We start from the raw sequence: 19,582 nt of genomic DNA, 5'->3' as shown, positions 1-19,582 counted from the left end.
CCCCGGTGACTGCTATTAATTTTATTAGCCAGAAATGCCTTTTGTGTGCCTTTCTGAAACTGATATTTCGTACTGAGGGCTTGACTTCTCAGACTATCCTGTGTATGTTTCATCCTCTATCCATTAAAGCTTAACAACAATAATGCTTTCACATATACTGTAAGTAGGCTGGCTTTTATTTTTGCAGAAGAGACATGCTGCAATGTCTTTTCTGCAGTCAAATACACTGAACTGCCTATTCGCATCGATCCCTGCAATGTAAAATGTGCTTCTCATGCACAGCTCAGCTTATAGCAGCCGACCTGATCCCTATATATCAGTATGATTAGCTCCTACACAGGCACAACGTCATCCTGTGCCAGCCAATGGAGATGGCCAAAAACCAGCACACAAGAGAAGATGCCAGCAAGGGACCGTTGCAAAAGTGGATTTTGCTAACTTTTAGTTGCGCTTTAAGTTCACACTCCTTGGCCACGGAGGGAACCTTCTATTAGACATTAGCATAGCAGATGGACTGAGCTGAGACTTAAAGCCAGTGAAGTTACACTCTTAAAGGGATGCGTTTCACCTGCAAGCACAGAAAGTTTGTGACCTATTGTGGTGTCTTTTATATGAACCATGCCTTTGAAAGCTTTTTAATGTCTGACAGTTTCACTGCATAGTAAATGAAGCAAACAATGTAAAGTACAGCTAGCTCATCAGGTACTGGTTCATTTTTTTCTTGGAAATAACGCAACGATCAGGTTACTAAGTGTTGCTGTACATTCAATCCAAAATTTTTTAAGTCTTTGTAGCAACATACATCAAACAAAGTGAATGCATGTTTACATTAATTTACTTGAATGAAGATGTTGGGTTACATGAGGACACTTTATTTTATCCTGAAAACATCTGGAAAATTTAAACTGGATTTCTTTTTTCCATGTTTACACATTGATGTGAAGATTGATGAGTTTGTAATGTAATGTTGCAGCCTTGTTTTTTGCAGCTGTCTTGTAACAGGAGGTGATGGGATAGGCTGTGCTCGTTGTATACCTAAAATAATTTCTCTTTTTTTTTTTTTTTTTTTTTACCGACCTGCTGGGACTGATTGATGGAACATAAGAAATTATATGATGCCATGTTTCCTGTTTCATTCTTTCAGCTACAGTGAAAAAATGAAACCTGGAATCTACTTACTGCGGGCAGCGTCTTTCCTTTTTCATTGTTCGAGTTCTCATCAATCAGTCCCTTTTTTAGTGTTCACACATACACTATAAGTGTTAAATACGTGTCTGGTCTGCCCTTTATATTGTGTAGGAGAAGTGTAGTGTATGTTGCATCAGGGCCTCTTAAATATCACTATTGATATTCCACTTTCTTTTTTTTTTTTATTTGAGACCGATTCCTAAAAACTGTTCTTGGGCAATTTCTGCCCTCATTTCGTATATTTTGACAAAAGGTAAAATAGTCCAAAATCTATTTTGCAGGCAGGTTTTTGCTTTTACTTTGCTATAAAGACTTGACAGACAGCTATGCTTTCATGATGACCTGTAGTGTCCCGTGCATCTGACAAATGCTTTGAAATAGACTACTTGGTGAAAAGTTTGTGGACACCTCTCTGAATATTTGAGTTCAGGTGCTTCCAATGAAGGATACTGTTATGGAGAATTTGCACTGTTGCTCAGTCAAATTTCAGAGCAGCCAGAGCAATTCAGCCTTTTGCCGGCTGTCTAGGAGGCAGTGTGATGCATGATTAAGTGCACCACACTGTCCTCTTCCCCCACGCCCCCCCCCCGCTTGTTTTTGTTTTGTACAGGTTTGCATTGCCTGACATGGCAGTGTGATTTGGGCCTGCTTATGCAGAGTGGACACAGACACACAACCTGCTTTCCTCTATGGATGGTCGGATGTAAACATACCACTTGTAAGACCTTTTAAATTGAGTGTGTTCAACCTTATAGCAACAGTTTGAGTTGGAACCTTTTTTTTCTGTTCCAGCCCAACAATGCACTTGTGCACTGAGCCAGCAGGTTCAAAGACTTGCTTTGGTGTGTAGGAAGTAGTGGCCTGCACAGATCCTAACTTCAATGCTTTTTGCAAGCTAGGCCTTTGCATCCAACATCAATTTAGTGATATCACAAATGCTCTTATTGCTAAGTTATTATTATACATGATTTATATAATGCCAACAGTTTACGCAGTGCTTTACAATGTATAGGAGTACAGTTCAATACAAAAGGTACAGGAGGGCCCTGCTCATAGAGCTTGCATACTAAAAGGGAGGGGGTGGTACAAAAGGTAATGGTTGCAGAGAATGTTTTGATGGTGGTGGCTCGGGGACAGTTGTTAGGTGGGTGTGGGATAGGCTTCGCTGAATAAATGAGTTTTCAGGGATCTCCTAAAGGTGGACAGGGTAGGGGCTGAGCAGATATACTGGGGCAGGGAGTTCCACAGGATGGGAGAGGCTCTGGAGAAGTCTTGAAGGCAAGCATGGGAGGAGTTAACAAAGGAGCTAGAGAGCCGGAGGTCCTGGGAGGGGCGGAGGGGGCGATTTGGGCGATATCTGCAGATGAGGTTGGTTAATGTAGATGGGGGCGATGTTGTGAATGACCTTGTATGTTATGGTTAGCATTTTGAATTTTACACGGTGTGGGGTAGGGGGCAGTCAGTGAAGGGAATGGCAGAGAGGAGCAGCAGTCATGGATTGGTTAGTGAGGTGTATTCGTCTAGCAGCAGAATTCTTAATAGACTGAAGGAGGCATAGCCTGCTTAAGGGTAGGCCATTAAGGCGAGAGTTGCAGTAGTCAAGCCGTTTTTAGAAAGATAGAGTTTAAGTGGTGCACAAATGGGCACAATATTCTAAGACAGTCTCCAAAATCTGTGGGGACAGTTAAAGTGGTTGGGGCAGCTCCATATAAATGTCCATGGTTTTGCAATGGGATGACCAACAAGCTGATATTGGTGTGAAGAGGCTGCCGGTACAAATAGTTTCTATTGAAATCACTGTCCCGTCTCCTCACCCTGGCATTTGATTACTTTGTTTGCTGGAAGACTGAAAAACTTTTTTTTGTTTAAAAAAATAAAATAAAGTGTAGTACATAATCTGCTTCAGTAGAAGGCACTGTTGCAATGCATTTAGTTTGATTCTCCTAGACCTAGAATGTTTGTGATGTACTTACAATGTGCAGTGCTTGACTTAAAAACTTGAAAATTAATTAATTTTTGTGATCACAGGCATTCAAGTTGATGACTTCAAACCTAAAATCAATGGCAATGCAGATAAAGGTATGTGCTGTTTTTATGTATTTCATTTAACACCTCATTTTTTCCCATTTCAAAAATCCATTAACAATTGGATTAAATAACATTCTCCGTTAATCTACTGTTCATGCACTATGGTTTACTAATGTGATTTTCCTATGTTTGCAGTGTGCTATAGAAGTAGTTTAAGTACATTGGTTAAAAATAGTTTACCTGCATACAGGAAAGGGCGTTTCATGAGTTGAAGCAATTATTTTATTTATTTTTTTTCCCCACTGCAATTCCACTGTGACCTAGTATAATCGCCAACTCAGAAGGTGCACTCTGATCACCTTCTGTGTAGATGAGCTGTACACACCTTAAAGCAAAATAATATCTGACTCCAGTGGTTGGTTTTTTGTGCCACGTTTTTTTGTCATGAACATAACTATTTTCTATCTGCTAAGTAATGTAAAGCAAACTTTCGTTCAAGAGAAAAATAAAAAAATTGTCCAGCATGAGTAGAAATGTAAAAAATTGAAAAAAAAAGCTCTCGAGAACTGCAGTACTTTCCTATTTTTTTTTTTTTTTCACGCTGCATCAATCAGCCAGCTTACTTTGAGTCCAGGGAGTCAAGGTCCTGCCCTCTCTGTGTACCCCATTAAGCTGTTCAAAGCAAGGGGCTATGCAACCTGGAGTTGGGCTTAAATAAATCTGGAACGGGCATACAGATATGGAGTTTTGACTTTATTTGCTGCATGCATGTTTCAGAGCAATGGCTTGTGTTATTAAAGTCAGGAAGGCTATGGCGTCGGCCTTAGTATTGCTCACGTTAGAACATTCTTGCAGGACCTATAGGATCCCATCATAACTGACCATGGGAGATGTGATTTTAGGGGACTTGGTATTACCCGAGTGCCCTATAGATAGAAAATATTTTCAGCTTTTAACTAAAAAAAAAAAAAAACTTTATTTTTTTTCCAAACTGATTTTTCTTTTTTAAACTGACATGTTAGCATTTTGTCATTATAAACATTTAATTCAGGTCTTGCAGTGATTTGTCTTGGGAACTACTGTGGGCCAAGAAAAGGTGGCAGGACTGCTAATTAGTAGTTTACTTCTGACAACAACTGTGCGCTTGCAGCCTAAAATTACCCTGGCCTGTTTCAGCAGCTCTGACTGTGCATGTGGGGTGATGGTGTTGTAGAACTTCACAAATAAGTTAAGGAGTCTCTGTATAGATTGCGTTTAGAATGCACACTGGGGCTTTAAAAGATGCAGTTAAAATGGGAGTTTACTTTTAGAATGTGTTTTTACTAAATTATCCAGTTCTAAAGAGTGAAAAATAAAGCTGGTTTTTGATGGGTCATTTTTTTTTTTAAATTCAGCCAGTGGACAGAGCAAAATAAATTTCCCCATCCATGTCATTTTGGTGGATGAAAGTCTTCTCTGTTAAAACCTTGTAGGGGAGATTTACTGAAACTAGAGACTGCCAAATCTGGTGTAGCTCTGCATACACACCAATCGCCTTCCAGGTTTTATTGTCAAAGCTTAATTGAACAAGCTAAAGTTAGAAGCTGATTGGCTACCATGCACAGCTGCACAAGATTTTGCACTCTCCAGTTTTAGTAAATCTCTCCCTGTATTCTGGCAATGGGACCCTCCACTGTCAGATTACACTGATCAAAGGTTGTGAAATTCCTGTAGAACATAAATCAATAGCACAAAACTTCAGCACTAAAAGTTTTTTGGTCTTATTATAAACAACCTATCAAAGTCAGATTAAAAATTAGTGATTCCAAATGGTATCCAGTGCAGCTGAAAACTTCTGGAGAGAGGTTCACATGAATACAATTTAAAATCAACGCTCAGTGGAACTCAACATAAGTTGATTAAAAATATCACATTTAATCCAAAGAAGCACAGAAATAAAATCATTAGCATCCGGCACAACAGTGAGGGATGTACTTATTGTTCAGTCAAGTGGAAATAGAATAGAGGTACTCTGGTGACTGTCTTGGCGCAGTGCTGCTTGATCCCTGGTCATCCCGACTTGAGATTAAAATAGCGCATATGTTTTTTAACTGGACAGCGGCCTGCGATAAGTGAATTGCCAAGTTATTGCAACATGGAGCTAAGAGTCCTCTATGCCTTGGCTACCTGTTTATAGCCGAGAGTTAACCCCTTGTTTCCTGAAGGAAGGCGGTACAGTGTACTATTAATTTTGCTGTATTCCTACATTTGGATTTCCACTTGACTGAACAATAAGTACATCCCTCACTGTTGTGCTGGATACTAATGATTTTATTTCTGTGCTTCTTTTTCGATTAAATGTGATATTTTTAATCAACTTATTGTATTTCTTTTGAGTTCCACTGAGCGCCGATTTTAAATTGTATTCCTGTACAACATAAGTCAATCTAATGATCATTCAAAAGTGACCACATCTAAAAGCGCTAATCAGAAACATCCCATATGGACAAATTCTTAAATGAAGTCAGTGGAATCAAATCATATATCAATTTATTGAAAACTGTAGTAAAGTCAGTAATGGACAGCAGTTAAAATCTCCTCACATGAATGGAACAGCTAGTGTGAGTTGATCACAATAAAAAAAGTACCCTGTGAAGCGGTAAGATGGTAACAAGCTATATGAAGCAATGCTGCCTTGGTGGATATCTCATGGATCCGGCAAGCTCAGCTGTAACGGGAGAACTACACAGGCCACATGGAGGGTCAGATGCTTCAAACCGGGGCTCCGGTGGCTAGGCAAGACGGCCGTGGAGAAGAGAAAGCCAAGGAGCAGCGAGAACTGCTAACCAGAGCCAGTAGATGGAAACGTCTAAACGTGACGTCATACGCTCGGAACACAGATCCAGAAAGAGGCTTGGAGTGCAGAGAGGTGAAGCACAAGCCAAAAAAAAGGCGAGAGACTGTTGTGACAATGCATTTTGAGGAGTGGCCCCTCCAGGTCATGTGACCGGAGCATAAATGCGATTTAAATAGCAACTGGGAGAAAGCGGCGGTAGATATCATATTTTTAAAGGAACAATGACTGGTTTCACCACCGAAGCCAAAAACGGACTGACAATTTTGAAAACAATTTTTTTTTTTTAACTTTTCTGCTATAATACATATCCAAAAAAAATCTAAAAAAATTATTTATTCATCAGTTCAGGCCAATGTGTATTCTACATATTTTTGTTTAAAAAAAAAAATGCAGTAAGCATATATTTTCTGGTTTGCGGAAAAGTTAGTGTCTACAAACTGTATATAGATTTATTTTATTATTATTATTATTACTAGCAATGGCAACAATCTGTGATTTTTAGTGGAATTGACATTGCGGTGGACAAATCTGACCCCTAGTGACACTTTTTGGATACCAGTGACTATATTGGTGATCAGTGCTAAAAAATAAAAATGTACTGATCGATGTATAAATGACACTGGCAGGGAAGGTGTTAACACTAGTAGGCGATCAAGGGGTTAACTGTTCCTTGAGTGTGTTCTGTGTGGGGGATGTAAAGTAAGGGAAATAAACAAAAAAGGTTACTCCCTTACCTGTGCTAATGGGTGAATGTGTAATTCTAAATAAATAGCAGGGACTTCTCCTTGTAAAGTTAAAAAAAGGAAATGTGAACAATGTAATAAACCGCACACCTTATTCCTTTAACAAAACATATATTAAGTGCAGTGATAATACATGACCATTGGGTGTCCCTAGCTGATTGACAAACAAAGTGAACGTGCAGATGGGAGTGGAAGGTGTATGTGTGGCTCCAACCTTTTACCATATATCTCCATTAGGTCATTTTTGATCTAACGGTTTGGAATTTTTGGTTCTTGGTTTTTCATTGTTATCTGTTGAAATGCCTGGAGATCCATATATTGGGCACCTGTCCTTTCCATCTTCCCCGCCTCTCTACAACTTCCAGGTAGAATCTAGTGTGCATCTGGGATTGCCACCTCCTGGCCTGTTATACCTTTTGAAAGTTTAATTTATTGGATTTTAATTATAAGCTAATTACACTACTTTATCTACATGAAGGTTTTTGGATAGATTCCATTACTGTTTGGTGGTGTTTGATTCTAATTGTCTCTGGAGACTTCCTTTGCTGAATTGTGGAGACAAACATCGGGATTTTATCTGTGCCAATCTGCTGTATATGACTCCTGTAATAGGAGTCCTATAGATCTGATGAGTAAGCTTTAAGATCTGTGTTTGGAGGAAGACCTTTATTCACCTATTGGATCAATTGAATTTTATGCACCATTAAAAATCATTTGCTAGAAGTTTGTTTTTGGACATTGCTCTATTCACAATATATTGACTCTTTGGACATTGTACTAAAAGTCTAATTTATTTTATATATTTGTGTACATATTGGAGCTATCTGTTGGTATATTTTATAATCCGTGTTTATATTAGTAATTTGCACATTCACTTTTTTTGTCAATCTGCTAGGGACATCTAGTGGTCATGTATCACTGCACTTGACTAGTGTTTAATGGTTTGTCTTCTTTCTGTAACTGTTGCATTCTGTTGGAGAGCTTGTTATCCACTTTCAGACCGGACCATTTTGCTGGTAAATGACCAGAGGTCTTTTTACACTTTGGCACTGCGCTGCTTTAACTGGTAATTGCGCGGTCATGCAATGTTGTACCCAAACAAAATTTGCGTCCTTTTCTTCCCACAAATAGAGCTTTCTTTTGATGGTATTTGATTGCCTCTGCGATTTTTATTTTTTGCGATATAAACGTAAAAAGACCGCAAATTTTGAAAAAAAATGATATTTTCTACTTTTTGTTATTAGAAAAATCCAATAAACTCAATTTTAGTCATACATTTAGGCCAAAATGTATTCAGCCACATGTCTTTGGTAAAAAAAAAGTCAATAATTGTATATTTATTGGTTTGCGCAAAAGTTGTCACATCTACAAACTAAGGTACGTTTTCTGGAATTTACGCAGCTTTTAGTTTACGACTGCCTATCTCATTTCTTGAGGTGCTAAAATGGCAGGGCAGTACAAAACCCCCCCAAATGACCCCATTTTGGAAAGTAGACCCCCTAAGGAAATTGATAAGAGGCATGTTGAGCCCATTGAATATTTTATTTTTTTGCCTCAAGCGATTGAATAATGACAAAAAAAAAATTTTTTTTTTTTTTTACACAAAGTTGTCACTAAATGATATATTGCTCACACATGCTATGGGCGTATGTGAAATGACACCCCAAAATAAATTCTGCTGCTTCTCCTGAGTATGGGGATACCACATATGTGGGACTTTTTGGGAGCCTAGCCGCGTACGGGGCCCCGAAAACCAAGCACCGCCTTCAGGCTTTCTAAGGGCGTTACAGTTTTGAAGGCCATAAAATGCCAAGATGGCACAAACCCCCCCCAAATGACCCCATTTTGGAAAGTAGACACCCCTAAATTTAGGGGTACACTAGTGAGACTAGGTAATAAATGGCGGGTGCCCTGAAACTATAAAAAAATAACTAACCAACCAGCGTCACCTGTAACAGTTATATGGTGATCACTGGTGAAAGGGTTAACTAGGGGGCAATTAGGGGGCTTTATGCGGTAGTATATGGGGGTCCCTGGCGCTATAAAAAGCTGCAGCGAACCTAAATACCTACCTGCCTAACTAGCGTCACCTGTGACACTAATACGGCGATCAGAAAAACGATCGCTTATTAGGCTGGGTTCACACTGGAGCGATGCGGGAACGCCACGAATGCGCGGCGGGTTCCCGCATCGCATGCCTCCCGGCGGCAGTTCACACTGCCCTATGCGAACTGCTGGGAGTGTCAGTGAAATGTTACTGACACCCCCAGATCAGTTCGCATATCGCAGTGCGATCTGCAAACTCGGATCGCATGGTGTGAACACCCATGCGATCCGATTCTGCTGCGGGCCAAAAAAAGGGTCCCGTGCGAATTTGCGGCGGGTGCGGCGAATGGCTGAACTCGAATCGCACAGAGATCGGATGTGATTTGCACTGCAGTGCGGTGCGAATCACATCCGTTCTCATAAACCGCTGCAATGTGAACCCAGCCTTAGTGACACTGGCGACGGGGGGTGATCACGGGGTTAAACCTTTATTGGGGGGGTTAGGGGGGTACCTTAGAACTAAAGGGGGCTAACCCTAACTGCCCTAACAGTTATTAGTCACAAATGACACCCGCCGGGTGATCAGGGGGGTTAAACCTTTATTAGGTAATAAATGGCGGGTGCCCTGAAACTATAAAAAAATAACTAACCAACCAGCGTCACCTGTAACAGTTATATGGTGATCACTGGTGAAAGGGTTAACTAGGGGGCAATCAGGGGGCTTTATGCGGTAGTATATGGGGGTCCCTGGCGCTATAAAAAGCTGCGGCGAACCTAAATACCTACCTGCCTAACTAGCGTCACCTGTGACACTAATACGGCGATCAGAAAAATGATCGCTTATTAGGCTGGGTTCACACTGGAGCGATGCGGAAACGCCGCGAATCCGCGGCGGGTTCCCGCATCGCATGCCTCCCGGCGGCAGTTCACACTGCCCTATGCGAACTGCTGGGAGTGTCAGTGAAATGTTACTGACACCCCCAGATCAGTTCGCATATCGCAGTGCGATCTGCAAACTCGGATCGCATGGTGTGAACACCCATGCGATCCGATTCTGCTGCGGGCCAAAAAAAGGGTCCCGTGCGAATTTGCGGCGGGTGCGGCGAATGGCTGAACTCGAATCGCACAGAGATCGGATGTGATTTGCACTGCAGTGCGGTGCGAATCACATTCGTTCTCATAAACCGCTGCAATGTGAACCCAGCCTTAGTGACACTGGCGACGGGGGGTGATCACGGGGTTAAACCTTTATTGGGGGGGTTAGGGGGGTACATTAGAACAAAAGGGGGCTAACTCTAACTGCCCTAACAGTTATTACAGTCACAAATGACACCAATGCAAAAAAAAAAAAAAAAAAAATGACATTGGTGTCACTGTGACTGGGGGGCAGGGGTAATTGGGGGGGTGATCGGGGGGTAAAGGGGGGGTGTGAGTGTGCCTGGCATGTTCTACTGTGTGTGTGAGTGTTGGTGCAACTTACTGATCCGCTCTCCTCCGTGTCGGAACGAAAAATACCGACACGGAGGAGAGAATACATCACTTCCTCTCCTGTGTTTACATTACAGGAGAGGAAGTGATGTCACCGGGGATTTCTATTCGTCGGGAGCGATCGCGAGGGGGTGGCCATGAATGAATGGCCGTCCCCTCGTCCGGGATCGCTCCCGTACGAATACCGACCGCCGCAGGCACCGGGCGGGGGCCCGATCGGGCCCCCCGACCCGCGGGAGGCAAGGGACGTACATGTATGTCCTTATGCCTGCCCGTGCCATTGTACCGACGTACATCGGCGTGCGGCGGTCGGCAACTGGTTATTTTGGGGAGCTCAGACACAGCAAGGCACAGATCTGGCCAAGGTTAAAAAAAAAAAATATATATCTCTGCTGCACTTAAGGTTCCTAAAAGCACAGTGGCCTCCATAATCCTTACATGGAAGATGTTTGGGACAACCAGAACCCTTCCTAAAGCTGGCCAAACTGAGCTATTGGGGGAGAAGAGCCTTGGTGAGAGGTGTAAAGAAGAACCCAAAGATCATTGTGGCTGAGCTCCAGAGATGCAGTCGGGAGATGGAAGAAAGTTGTAGAAAGTCAACCATCACTGCAGCCTTCCACCAGTCGGGGCTTTATGGCAGAGTGGCCCGACTGAAGTCTCTACTTTAGTGCAAGACACATGAAAGGCCGCATGGAATTTGCTTAGAAAAACCAAACAAAAAACACCCGAAGGACTCTAAAATGGTGAGAAATAAGATTTGTTTGGTCTGATGAGACCAAGATAGAACTTTTTGGCCTTAATTCTAAGCGATATGTTTGGAGAAAACCAGTCCAATACAATGCTCATCACCTGTCCAATACAGTCCCAACAGTGAAGCATGGTGTTGGCAGCATCATGCTGTGGGGGTCTTTTTCTACTGCAGGGACAGGACGACTGGTTGCAATCAAGGGAAATATTAATGTGTCCAAGTACAGGGTTATCCTGGATGAAAACCTTCTCCAGAGTGCTCAGACTGGGCCGAAGGCTTTCCTTTCAACAAGGCTATGACCCTAAGCACACAGCTAAAATAAAGGAGTGGCTTCACAACAACTCCGTGAACTTTATTGAATGGCCAAGCCAGAGCCTGACTTAAATCCAATTGAGCTTCTCTGGAGAGACCTAAAAATGGCTGTCCACCAACGTTTACAATCCAACCTGACAGAACTGGAGAAAGATCCGCAAGGAGGAATGGCAGAGGATACCCAAATCCAGGTGTGAAAAACTTGATGCATCTTTCCCAAAAAGACTCATGGCTTTATTCGATCAAAAGGGTGCTTCTACTAAATACTGAGCAAAGGGTCTGAATACTTAGGACTTAGGGTCCAAACGTAGCAGATCCCTATCCAGTGCTCAGGACCCTCATCCTGAAGTACAAGGGGCAGGGAATCAGGAAGGTGTTTCAAAAGATCTGGAAGATACTAATATCTCCTCTTCCGAGGATCCTAATATGGAGGGAGTAGTCTCACAAGACAGTTTGCTGGTACACTCCCTTACTAAATTGGTTCGCTCAACCTTTTTGCTGCATGTAGCGCAGTCTATTGATGAGCCCACCTCTGGTTTGGGATCCTCCATCTGGGGATGCTTTTCCTATCCATTCATGGCTAAAAAGCTGACCTATTCGGAATGGGTAACACCAGGATAAGCAGTTTTTGCCTCCAAAAGTTTTCTACACTGTATCCTATGGAGGAGGAATTCTATAAGAAATGGGGGGGGGGGGGGGGGGGTTTCAAGCAATTGATGCTGCAGTCGCCTCGGTGAATAAAAATCTCACTTGTCGGGAAGATAATGCATGGATGTTAAAGGATCCAATGGATAAAAAGTTGAAATTTCTTTTGTCTCTCTGGCAAGTTCAGTAGCGCAGCTGGTTCTTGCGCCAATTGGTTTAGCTCCGTCCATAAAGGATGTTTGTCGAGATACTTATGCCGCGTACACACGGGCGGACTGTATGGCGTACTTAGTCCGTCGAAACACATTTCAGCGGACAGTCCGCTCGTGTGTGGGCTTCAGCGGACTTTTTCAGCGTGCAGTCTGGCGTACTAAGAAGTTCGGATTTTTCGAAATTCTGTCCGTCGTACTTTGGTTTCAGCGGACAATCCGCTCGTCAGTATGCTAGTTCGACAGACTAAGAATGGCGCATGCCCAGAAAGGATTTACACGGCGGAAGGGTGCTTTGCTGTGTATTGGACTTCCTATTTCTAGTCCCGTCGTACGTGCTGTACACGTCATCGCGCAAGCTTTCGTCGGACTGTTTGGGTATCCGTGTGTGGTCAAGTCCGTTCAGTGGAAAGTATGACGGACTGTCCGTCGAATTGTATGACGGACTAAGTACGCCATACAGTCCGCTCGTGTGTACGTGGCATTAAGTTTCTTCCTGATCAGCTTTCAGTCTGTGGCTCTGCTATTCGTCTAACCACCGCACCGCGTGTGTTCACAAAGATCCTGGCACCTCCTTTAGCCAGGTTAAGGGCTCAGGGCATAACTGTCCTAGCCTATTTAGACAATCTGCTTTTTAGTAGAACAATCAGTCTCTGGTCTAAACCCAAGTTTAATCTCAGCTGTAAGATACCTGGATTTCCTAGGTTGGATCCTCAACCTAGAAAAATCCTCCTTAAAACCCATCAAGGCGATTACAGTACTATTGGCCATTGGGACAGACGATAATTGTGAGCATAGACAACGGACAAAATCAGGAAAGTTCTGACACTACTTAAAAAGTATTAGTTTTGTCTGTCATTTGGTCGTAGCAACAGATTTATTAAATATTTGTTGAAGTGATATTCTCTTAAGAGTGCTTTGGCCTCCTGCACTTCAGCTATGCTTGAACCAGAATTCCTTATCTTAAGGCTGTCCAAGGATTATACCTTTTGGAAGAATCACTGAGATGACCGTGCTTTTGCTGCACTTTTGTGCATTATTTTTTTTTTTTTTTTTTTGTTTGCTATCAATTTACTTCAAATGGGTAAAAATTGTAAAGTGACAGCTGCCATGTAGATTACATTATTCAATTTATGGTACCTTCTGAAGGACACCTTTTTAGTAGCGGACTGTTTGTCAAAAATCTCTTACTACTTTAGGTTTATTTTAGTTCATCCAGATTACTCAGTGAAAAGGTCTTGCCATTACTATTTCTAGAATGCTTGCTTGTGAGTTTATGTAATTGTCCTTTGACCTCAGGATGAGATTGCAGTGTGCTTTATGGGATGTCTTGAGTGTTGCAAGCTCAGGCACCTCAGAGTGGCAGCAGATGGTTTGGAGCCATGTTGTTTTTTTGGCAGAGACCTTCTGATCAGAATCCAAAGAACAGTGTTAATGTGTTAGAAATCTAATCATGTAAACACCACCTCTCCACTCAAGCTCAAAACTCAGCAGGAATGTGACTTTAAATATTGCTTTTGCTGCATTTTGCAACCCCAATTCCAAAAAAGTTGGGATGCTGTGTAAAATCTACATGCAAACATAAACCATATTTTATTTACAATGGAAGATAGAAAACCTATCAAATGTTTAAACTAAACTAAGAAAATGTACCATTTAAAAAAATAAAATACGGTCATTTTGAAACGGATACGTGTTGCTGCCATCAAAGTTGGGACACGGCAACAAAAACAGGCAAAGGACGTGGTACTAAGAAAGAGCTGGAAGACAATTTTGCAACTAATTAGTTTAATTGGTAAAAGGTCAGTTACATTTTTGGGTAAAAAAAGAGCATTCTAGAGCCTGTGTCTCAAAAAGATGGGAACAGGTTCACCAAGCTGTGAAAAGCTGTGTCTAACTTGTCTAACAATGTCAGAATAATGTTACTCAAAATAAAATTGCAAAGAGTTTAAATAAAAAGACTGTTCTATCGTTGCTCCCCTTTTTTCATTGCAGGTAAATAAGGGATTATAGGCAGAAGCAACGTTCCACTATTGCGTTTTTGACGAAGAAGGGGCTCAGGCTGGTCGACATTCACAGAAGGCTGCAGCATGTTTACAGAGATGACACATTAAGGCCTCATGCACACGAGACGCAGATGAAACCTCTGTTAAAAAAAAGCTGAAACGCGCGTTTAGAAACGCGCGTTTTGCCGCGTTTGCATGTCGCGTTTAGACGCGTTTAGACGCGTTTAGACGCGTTTGCGTTTAAACGCGTTTATAAAGATAACATCATGTAGACCCTCCCCAAGCTCTCAAAGCATTTTTTTAAACTATTTCTGCTATTTTGATCAGAGTGAGCAGCAGCAGCATAGAGAGCAGTTGTACACTTGCATTTGCCGTGTCACTTGCCACGGCACCTGCCACAAGTTGTGGATTGTCCACTTGCCACGTCACTTGCCACAAGTTGGGGATTGTCCACTTGCCACATCACCTGCCACGTCACCTGCCACAAATTGTGGATTGTCCACTTGCCACGTCCCTTGCCACGTCCCCTGCCATGTCACCTGCCACAAGTGGATTGTCCACTTGCCACATCACTTGCCACATCACCTGCCACAAGTTGTGGATTGTTCACTTGCCACGTCACCTGCCACGTCACCTGCCACAAGTTGTGGATTGTCCACTTGCCACGTCACTTGCCACAAGCTGTGGATTGTCCACTTGCCACATCACTTGCCACGTCACCTGCCACGTCACTTGCCACGTCACCTGCCACAAGTTTTGGATTGTCCACTTGCCACGTCACTTGCCACGTCAGCTGCCACGTCACTTGTCACATCACCTGCCACGTCACCTGCCACAAGTTGTGGATTGTCCACTTGCCACGTCACTTGCCACATCACTTGCCACATCACCTGCCACGTCACTTGCCACGAGATGTGGATTGTCCACTTGCCATGTCACTTGCCACGTCACCTGCCACGTCACTTGCCACATCAGCTGCCACGTCACTTGCCACAAGATGTGGATTGTCCACTTGCCATGTCACTTGCCACGTCACCTGCCACGTCACTTGCCACGTCAGCTGCCACGTCACTTGCTACAAGATGTGGATTGTCCACTTGTCACATCACCTGCCACATCACTTGCCACATCACCTGCCACGTCACCTGCCACAAGTTGTGGATTGTCCACTTGCCACGTCACTTGCCACATCACCTTCCACGTCACTTGCCACAAGATGTGGATTGTCCACTTTCCACGTCACCTGCCATGCCATCTGCCACAAGTTGTGGATTGCCCACTTGCCACACCACTTTCCACGTCACCTGCCACGTCACCTGCCACAAGATGTGGATTGTCCACTTGCCACGTCACCAGCCACATCACCTGCCACAAGTTGTGGATTGTCCACTTGCCACGTCCCCTGCCACGTCACCTGCCACAAGTGGATTGTCCACTTGCCACATCACTTGCCACATCACCTGCCACAAGTTGTGGATTGTCCACTTGCCACGTCACCTGACACAAGTTGTGGATTGTCCACTCGCCACGTCACTTGCCACATCCCCTGCCACAAGTGGATTGTCCACTTGCCACATCACTTGCCCCATCACCTGCCACAAGTTGTGGATTGTCCACTTGCCACGTCACCTGACACAAGTTGTAGATTGTCCACTCGCCACGTCACTTGCCACATCACCTGCCACAAGTGGATTGTCCACTTGCCACGTCACTTGCCACATCCCCTGCCACAAGTGGATTGTCCACTTGCCACGTCACTTGCCACGTCACCTGCCACAAGTTATGGATTGTCCACTTGCCACGTCACATGCCAGTCACCTGCCACAAGTTGTTGATTTTCCACTTGCCACGTCACCTGCCAAGTCACTTGCCGCGTCACCTGCCAGGTCACTTGCCACGTCACCTGCCACAAGTTGTCTATTGTCCACTTTCCACGTCACTTGCCACTTCTGCCACGTCACTTGCCACAAGTTGTGGATTGTCCACTTGCCACATCACTTGCCACCTGCCATGTCACTTGCCACAAGTTGTGGATTGTCCACTTGCCACGTCACTTGCCACAAGTTGTGGATTGTCCACTTGCAATTGCAATTGTTTAAAATATTTTTCTAATGGTTTTTCATCATTTGCAATCATTTTTGAGATTTTTAATGTAAAAAAAAAGGTCACCTTTAAAAACGCATATAAACGCGGCTAAACGCGGTAGCGGCGTTTTGCCGCGTTTTACCGCGTTTTGCCGCGTTTTGCGTCTGAAACGCAGAAATTTTTGTTTCTGAACGCATTTTTTTGCTTCTGGAAAAACGAGATTAAACGCAACTGCATATAAACGGAAAAAAACGAGACTGTGTGCATGGACACATAGGATAACATTGAATGAGTTCAGGTGCAGTTGAAAAAACTGTCCAACTGCATCTGAACGCGCGTTTAACTGCGTCTCGTGTGCATGAGGCCTAACAAGAGCAATGTGCACAGATGGAGGTAGTTTAGAACCCACACTAAAGACAAATCACGCAGTGGGAGACCATCAATATCGGACAGCCTGCACCTCTCCTTAGTCAGGAACTCAATGGCAGCATGTTGCTGCTGGCAGTCTATTTAGTTGAAGAGCGTTACTATATAGGAAGGTTTACTCTACCAACAGTAGATTAAGGGGGGATTTGATCAACATGTACAAATATATAAGGGGTCCATATAGGGAACTTGGTGTCGAGTTATTCACTTTAAAGTCAACAAAGAGGACAAGGGGGCACTCTTTACGTCTAGAGGAGAAGAGATTTCATCTCCAAATACGGAAAGGTTTCTTCACAGTAAGAGCTGTGAAAATGTGGAATAGACTCCCTGCAGAGGTGGTTATGGCCAGCTCAGTGGATTGCTTTAAGAAAGGCCTGGATTATTTCCTAAGTGTACGTAATATAACTGGGTACTAAAATTTATAGGTAAAGTTGATCCGGGGAAAATCCGATTTGCCTCTCGGGGGATCAGGAAGGAATTTTTTCCCCTGCTTTAGCAAATTGGATCATGCTCTGCTGGGGTTTTTTGCCTTCCTCTGGATCAACTGTGGGTATAGAATTGGGTATATGGGCTGGTATATGTGTATGTATGTGTATATGTATGTATATATATTTTTTTTTGGTTGAACTGGATGGACTTGTGTCTTTTTTTTCAACCTGACTAACTATGTAACATGTGAAATTTGAACAACCTATCTAGTTAAAGACTCTCTCCTTAACTGGTGTGGAACTAGGGTGCCAGTCAGAATGGTATGTGCCAATACTCTAGTGGCCAACAATTTAACACTAAATCCTACGTGAAGGAAAGTGCATTTTTGTTAATCATTACTACCAATCTTAGTTTCTTAAAATATTAAACTAAAGTCCAAACTTTTTTTTTATAGTTGTAGATTGAATGGAGAGTGGTTAGAATGTGTCTTTTTTTTTTTTTTTTTTTTTTTTTTAATTGCCGTTAATGCCCTGGCTAAGGAGATTCACTGTTTACTAATCCTGTTTACTGTTATCGCACAAAGTGAAAGAGAGGGCCTTTATCACGAGAAAAGGGTACTCCCTTTAAAGGAAATTCTCACTTCCTGTTTATGGCTATGGGACAGGAAGTGGGTGGGGAAGGTGGATCCTCCCAAGTGGGAAATAGGATAGTGTTTTTTTGGCCATCTAAGTGAGGAAAAAAGTTCACCCTTTAGTACTTTTATAATTGTACAGTACAGGAAGCAGGTTTTGGATGTTCATGGATCCTGGGTTATAGGCTGCAACCTTTATGGGGAGATTTCCTTAGTTCTTAACTTTGGTTTCTTAAACACTTCACTGCCTTCTACTAGAGCAATGGAAGCAGTGCATCTGTTCTGTTTTTTTTTTTTTTTTTTTTTTTTTTTTTTGTGTTTGATTTTTTTTTTTTAGTTGGCCCTTTTGGAATGAGAGCTGAAATCTCTAAAATCTAATTTCTTTCCTATTTTTTATTTTATATATGCGAACCATGGAGTCGTAACAAAATTGTCTTTGTAAAAGCCTGCCTCTTTACACTTCAAACGTTGATATGGAAGTTTTTACATTTTGCAGCAGATTCTGCAAGAGGCATCTGGAGACTATAATGCTTCTGACCAAGTGTGAACTGTCGGACCTCAGGCTGGGTTCACACTAGTGAGCTCTCTGACCTCACGTGGGATTCACACCACATTACTGTGCAAATCACATGCGATGTCTGTGCAGTGCAAATTCAGCCATACATAAGGTTCAATTTTCATCACATTCGGTCCATTCTTTCTTTCCCCAATTTCTCTTTTTAACCACTTGCTTGCACTTTTTTTTCCATACAAATAGCTTTCTTTTAGTTATATTTGGTCACTTTCTGTTTTAATTTATAGCGCCAAAAAAAAAAAAAAAGACTGGAAAAAAAGAAGAAAAAACGCATTTTTCATTTCTGTGATAACATTTTGCAAACAGTAATTTTTATTCATAAATTTTGGCCACAATTTAGACTGCTACATATCTTTGGTAAAAATAACCCAAATTAGTGGATATTTGGTCTGTGTGAAAGTTAGTCTACAAGCTATGGCGCAAATCATAAAAAATTGATCACATCTGATGTACTGGCTGCCTATCTCATTTCTTGAGACCCTAACAAGCCAGGAAACTACAAATGCCCCCTTTTTGGAAAGTAGACTTTCCAAGGTATTTAGCAAGAGGAATGATGAGTGTTTTTTGAACTTGTCATTTTTTTCCCCCCAATTATTTGCAAAATTACGATTTTTTTTTTTTTCTTCCCATAAAATTGTCGTAATAAGTTATTTCTCTCACATGGCATGTGCATACCACAAATGACACCCCAAAATTACTTTCTGCTACTCCTGTGTATGACAATACCACATGTGTAAAAATACCTGGCTGCATACAGAGGCCCAACATGCAGAGAGCCATCAGGTGTTCTAGGAGCATAAATTACACATCTAACTTGTTGACTACCTATTACACTTTTGAAGGCCCTGGAGCACCAGGACAATGGAAACACCCACAAAATTACCCATTTTGGAAAGCTAACGCACCAACGTATAATCTGAGGCCTAGTGAGTCTTTTGAGTGGTTAATTTTTTTACACAAGGTTTTGGAGAATGTGGGGGAAAAGAGTGCATTTTTTTTACATAAAGTTGTCAGTTTATAACATATTTCCAACACAGCATTTACATAGCAAAAATGACACCCCAAAATTCATTCAGCTACTCCTGAGTATGACAATACCAAATGTGTGAGACTCTTGCACAGCCTGGCCACATATTATGCTGAGCAAAGGGTAAACAAAAGATAAAAACTATTTCTGGAGCCCCTCGC

At 42.4% G+C, this 19,582-nt stretch overlaps 1 protein-coding gene across 12 annotated transcripts in view; it reads left to right on the top strand.

The window, feature by feature from the left end:
• The window catches only part of SLMAP (sarcolemma associated protein), a 242,733-nt gene that overhangs the window by 167,536 nt on the left and 55,615 nt on the right, over window positions 1-19,582 (top strand). For all 12 annotated transcript variants that reach the window (XM_077452011.1, XM_077452008.1, XM_077452016.1 and 9 more), the window contains one exon: window positions 3,217-3,267. In XM_077452011.1, coding sequence (XP_077308137.1) covers window positions 3,217-3,267 — 51 coding nt within the window. The remainder of the gene's footprint in view (window positions 1-3,216; window positions 3,268-19,582) is intronic.

The sequence above is a fragment of the Lithobates pipiens genome, unplaced genomic scaffold, assembly GCF_037356315.1.
Source record: "Lithobates pipiens isolate NorthernLeopardFrog02 unplaced genomic scaffold, aLitPip1_a1.2 Scaffold_23, whole genome shotgun sequence".
NCBI lineage: Eukaryota > Metazoa > Chordata > Amphibia > Anura > Ranidae > Lithobates > Lithobates pipiens.
The sequence above is the reverse complement of the archived record's forward strand: the minus strand, read 5'-3'. Positions and strand labels throughout refer to the sequence as shown.